Source organism: Nanorana parkeri, unplaced genomic scaffold (assembly GCF_000935625.1).
Source record: "Nanorana parkeri isolate BGI_ZX_2015 unplaced genomic scaffold, ASM93562v1 scaffold547, whole genome shotgun sequence".
NCBI lineage: Eukaryota > Metazoa > Chordata > Amphibia > Anura > Dicroglossidae > Nanorana > Nanorana parkeri.
The window spans coordinates 901,189-907,049 of record NW_017306815.1 but is presented as its reverse complement, the minus strand read 5'-3'; the positions used below and the strand labels follow the sequence as shown (position 1 = coordinate 907,049).

Sequence of the window (5,861 nt, the reverse complement as noted above, 5' to 3'; positions counted from 1 at the left end):
ATTTGAAATAAAACTGATTTTTTTTTTTTTTTTTTTTTTTTAAACCAATGGCTCGGTGGCCTTTAAAAATAGCCTGGAGTTAGGCTTAAAAAAAAAGAAATAATATGGATAAAAAATAAACAAAAATTAATTGTATGTCCTTTTTATTTCTAGTTTAATAATAAAATAAAACCGACTCCAAACCCTTAAAAGGCAGTAATATTGGAAAGGATAATATAAGTACTCCAGTGTCAGATGACGATTGTATAGGTCAAGCATTTAATTTGTCCAGTTACACAGTCTTTTTTTCCTGGGAGTGGAGATGTAAGGCTGATGGGGTAATTACGGCCTGTACTGGGGGTATTGCAGTTTGTACTTAAAGGAAAACTCAAATTTCATACAAAAAAATGATATAGCGTATAAAATCCCTACAGAAGATATTTTGTAATTTAATGTTAATAAAAATTACTTTTCCATTTCAATGTGAAGCCGATGTAATTTTCTTAAACTGTTAAAAAAATTCAATGAAATATGGCAATCTGGAGGCATCTGTACACTGATAGTGTATGAAATATAATTTCCTGCTGGTGTGATTGGCTGACTGATTTTCCCAGAACTCTGCACCAAGATACAAATACGGCATCTCCAATAGAAATGTCATTTTTATATTGACTATTGTAACAAAATACAATGATGGACTTTTTAGGCATCCGCACGACCATCATGAACAACTGTTTTAATTCCCAATGCATAGTTTTTAGTTTATAGGATATTTTTCACAAGTAATAAAACACATTGTTTTATTATAGAAATAATTAGGAGAAAAGATTGATCTCCAGGATGTCTAATATAAATTGCTGTATCATGTATGTGTCTTTTTATGATTTATTACAAAGCTTGATGTACGCTATATACACACTCACTGGCCACTTTGGCAGGTACACCTTGCTAGTACCGGGTTGGACCCCTTTTTGCCTTCAGAACTGCCTTAATTCTTCGTGGCATAGATTCAACAGGGTGTTGGAAACATTCCTCAGAGATTTTGGTCCATATTGACATGATAGAATCACGCAGTTGTTGCAGATTTGCACATCCATGATGCAAATCTCCTGTTCCCCCACATCCCAAAGGTGCTCTATTGGATTGAGATCTGGTGACTGTGGAGGCCATTGGAGTACAGTGAACTCATTGTCATGTTCAAGAAACCAGTTTGAGATGATGTGAGCTTTGTGCCATGGTGCATTATCCTGCTGGAAGTAGCCATCAGAAGATGGGTGCACTGAAGTCATAAAGGGATGGACATGGTCAGCAACAATACTCTGGTAGGCCGTGGTGTTTAAACTATACTCAATTAGTACTAAGGGGCCCAAAGTGTGCCAAAAAAATATCCCCCACACCATTACACCAACACTACCAGCCTGAACTGTTGGTACAAGGCAGGATGGATCCATGCTTTCATGTTGTTTGTGCCAAATTCTGACCCTACCATCTGAATGTCGCAGCTGAAATCGAGACTCATCAGACCAGGCAACGTTTTTCCAATCTTCTACAGTATTGTCCAATTTTGGTGAGCCTGTGCGAATTGTAGCCTTTGTTTCCTGTTCTTAGCTGACAGGAGTGGCACCCGGTGTGGCCTTCTGCTGCTGCTGTAGCCCATCTACTTCAAGGTTCGACGTGTTGTGCATTCAGGGATGGTATTCTACATACCTTGGTTGTAGTGAGTGGTTATTTGAGTTACTGTTGCCTTTCTATCATCTCAAACCAGTCTGCCCATTCTCCTCTGACATTAGCAAGGCATTTTCATCCACACAACTGCCACTCACTGGATATTTTCTCTTTTTCGGACCATTCTCTGTAGACCCTAGAGATGGTTGTGCATGAAAATCCCAGTAGATCAGCAGTTTTTGAAATACTCAGACCAGCCCATCTAACACCAACAACTATGCCATGTCCAAAGTCAGTTAAATTACTTTTGTTCCCCATTCTGATACTCAGTTTGAACTTCAGCAAGTCGTCTTCACCACGTCTAGATGCATTGACTTGCTGGCATGTATTTGGCTGATAAGCAATTTGTGCTACCAAGCAGTTGAACAGGTGTACCTAAAAAAGTGGCCGGTGAGTGTATGTTTCTATTTATTCATACATATTTTTGAAATGTATCAAAGGTTGATGTGTGAGGCGATGCAAGGTGTTGCTGGGTGCCTGGCTGGTAGATGAGCATTGGAGGTGTGGATTGCTGCTCAGCCCCACTGCTAAATGCTGTTTTAGGCCATCTGCCCTTTTTTTCTATAGGCTCGGTTCCCTTTTACATCTCCCCTTCCTTTGCCCTCTTTTTTTCTGCCTTTCTGGGGGGGTGCCCTGGCGAGGTTGGCATGGGCCCAGGCATAGTGTAGAGGGGAAGTGCCCGTTTGGACGGATATGTGCGCAGGCGTGGAGCCGGGATGAGCGATGCATCTAGTGCACATGCGCTGATTTCTCTGGCGCACGCGCAATGAGCCTCCCCGTTGCCGGCTGTGTCACCTCTGATATCATTGTTGGGGTGGGCTCGCCGGTGGACATATAAGGCAGGCCTTCACAAACAGCCTCTGGCCACGATACTGACATGAGACTAAGCAGGACGCCCTGGATGAGATACCAAGGATGTGAGAAGGACGAACAAGAGGAGGACATATGATGGATATGTAAGACACTAGATGTGGGCCAGCTGTAATGTCTAGAAATTGGAATATACAGCCCCCCTATATCACATATGGTAGTTACATGATTTCCCTGTCTTCTTCAACCAGGCAACACTGTTGGGGTCCTACTATCTATAAGATTTTTAACTGAAAGATCCGGCAGCTTTCATATCCTGTGTCCTTAGTGTCTGACTCCATCCGGCCCCTTGTTGTCTATCTGGAGGGATACTTGCTGGTAGGTGATTACGTTCATATAGAAACATTAATGCTGAGATAGATGGTAATGATAACATTTTCGGTAGGAAATGAGTAGGCTGCAACAAGCATGTCCTGGCGCCCGCCCACCTGTTTTGAGGCACCAACACTCGATCATTTGGGGAACCTGTTAGACGTGGATGTTATGTATTCGACTCAAACCTAACAAACATATGCATGTTATTTATATTAATTGATTAGGATGTATTGAAGGCATTTACTTTGTGCTACATTTTTTTGAGGTAACTAATTATATGTATTTAGTAGTTATTGCCCTTTTTCTCCTGAAGAAGCAGTTGAGACCGTGAAACACGTTGAGATTATCATATCCCTTCATATACCTCTATCAACTCATACCAGTTTCATATACAAGTGGACAGTTTTTTGAATGAACTTGTAGAGGTGAAATGCATATATAGGCAATGAATTGATTGTGGGCATTAATGATTTTATCAATTATGTTTTAAATGATGGAATTAACAAATGTATCTATTTTATCATCATTTGCATGATGGTCGTGTGGATGCCTAAAAGGTCCGTCTTTGTATTTGTTACCATAGAATGTACTAATGTGGGATGTGGCACCCCTTAAACCTCCCTTAATCACTTACATTTTGATGAGATTCTCACTAAGGTTAAACTACTTCTAAAGGGATTCTGACAATGCAGCTTTCCTCAACATTGAATGTGGTTATAATGAACCCAGCCCTCCAAGTCAGGAATCTTTCTTGACTTCCTGCCTGCTAAAATGGTTTTCCCCAGACAAGAAGTAACAGCCTCATCCTCATAGTCAGAAATATCAGTTGTTTTTTTTAAATTACGTAGGGTATGCTAGAACCCTTTTCAGCTTTTTATTGTTGTCTGTTTGGCTGATGCATACATTTTGGATTTTTGGGTATAGATACAATTTAAAGATTTCCAAAGTTGATAGATGACAGTTGCCTAAGCCAGCCATTTTTGTTTGAATCTGGAGACAATCTCATGTCTGTGTATGTCCAAGGCAGCCCAACCTTGTCAGAGAAGGCGATCAATTAGTAGTAGTTTAGAAAACTGATCCAAGATGGTGGCCATTGTGCATTGAAGACATGCAAGTCTGACTTCCTGCTTGCTCACCTGATGCTGAGCTGGGCACAGTCCAGAATTTCTCCATCACAGTTCCATGTGCTGTTGACTGAGTCCTCCCCACAGGGGCAAACAAATGGGCGTTTCTGGCGACGAATTACCTCGTCATCATCAAGCTGCTCGGGGGTAAATCTCAGGGCGTGGATCCGATGAACTTTCACATTAGGCAAAGCAAACTGTCATTAAAAAAAAATAGTTATGTAATATCATAAGATGTATTCATTAATAACAGTACATTTAAAAATAGTTATTTATGGAAGTCACTATAAAAATAATCTTAAAACTGATGTCCAGGAAAACAGCTAACATGTGAAATGCATATGTATAAACTTTCTAGCCAGACAATAGATTTATAATTCTGTTCAGCCAGTCTTGTAGTGTGGGCACCTTTGCCAGGCAGCAAACTAACAAGTCAGTCAATAAAAGTGGAGTTACTCTTTAATTATGTATTAATGGTCACACAGCTGCATTAATTTGTGTCTTTTATATCTACCTGGAGTTCAGCTTTCAGTTGCAGCCCCTCTCTGCAGAGTCCCGTATTAAAGGAATACTCAACATGGATTTATGGGATGGTATAAATTATATAGATGTTCTCAGTGTCATGTGGTGGAGAGGAGAATTCCCCTGTCACGGCAGAGAGCCGTGACAGGATCGAGAGGTGAGCGAACGCCGGTATGTGTTTGCTCACCTCCCGATCTACTGAGTCGACCTGTGACAGTCTCATTGTCACAGGTCGGCTAAAACTATGAGGTGAGTGAAAAGCACTTACCTCATAGTTCTCCTTTAACTCTGTGTGAGCTCTGACACAGACCAACATGGAGCTTATATAGAGATTAGACTCAAGGCCCTGGCAGGCAAACATGGCAGAGGAGGGAGCATAGTGCAGGTAAGTATCAGTGGATGGGTGGGGGAGTGGGCTATCAAGAGAACCTGTCACTTTAGTGTTAATGAGCAACAGAAGAGAACCTCCTTTTCAAACAAAATCCTGCCATTGAAAAAGTAAATTTTTCATATTTGATATGTGAATCTTTCTAGAGATGTTTGAACATATATTTGCCTCTGCAAATGCCGTTGAAACATCCAGTGTCGTTACAATAGTGGCATTAAAATGAACTGCATTTTCACCTCTGAGTGAATACAGTTTTTCACTTCAATAACACAATATGATTAATGCCACGGACAATTGCTAATTATGAACAAGTATATAAGCAAACACAACCAAGTGAGGAAAATGTTCTTCTTTCCTCTCGATAAGCACAATCTCTCCGTACCTGGTCCTTGCCATTTGTATGCCTGCTGAGATGTTTTATGAACTGAAGGATGCTGCACTTTTGTACCATTATCAGATCAGCGGTGCCATCTGCCAGGTGTGCAGTTGGAGAAAGTCCATCCTGGCTCTTGGGGCAGGCACTGGACATGCCAGTAATGTTGAGAGCTGCAAAGGACCCAGTAACCGATTTCCAGTCTTCCAATTGGGAGACATCATCTGTTAGAAATATTAAGGATTTGAATTATTTTAGACTGACAAAAATCTTACTTTATTTTAAATTACTCCTATATAACCTATTTTATTTTCACAAACCCAGATTTTCTACCAACCTGTTCAGGAGGGACAGGGTTGGTAGAAGGGGGGAGGGGTATGCATGTATGTGAAAAACAATCTAACTGTGCACATACGAGATGACCTCATGATAGAAAATTGCAATGGTGTTGAGTCTTTGTACGTAGAACTAGATAAGACTAATTCCAGTTGTAAACATATTATAGGTGTATGTTACTAACCCCCGAACATAAGGTAAGAGGAGGATGCTCATTTACAAATAGAAA

General features: G+C 40.6%; 1 protein-coding gene across 1 annotated transcript in view; it reads right to left on the bottom strand.

Annotated features, from left to right (window-relative positions):
• Nucleotides 1-5,861, bottom strand: part of LOC108791351 (ceramide kinase-like) — a 50,164-nt gene that overhangs the window by 882 nt on the left and 43,421 nt on the right. The window contains exons 11-13 of the mRNA XM_018561819.1: nucleotides 5,617-5,633; nucleotides 5,306-5,520; nucleotides 4,026-4,210 (exon numbers count right to left, since the gene is read on the bottom strand). Of these exons, the coding sequence (XP_018417321.1) occupies nucleotides 4,026-4,210; nucleotides 5,306-5,520; nucleotides 5,617-5,633 (417 nt within the window). The remainder of the gene's footprint in view (nucleotides 1-4,025; nucleotides 4,211-5,305; nucleotides 5,521-5,616; nucleotides 5,634-5,861) is intronic.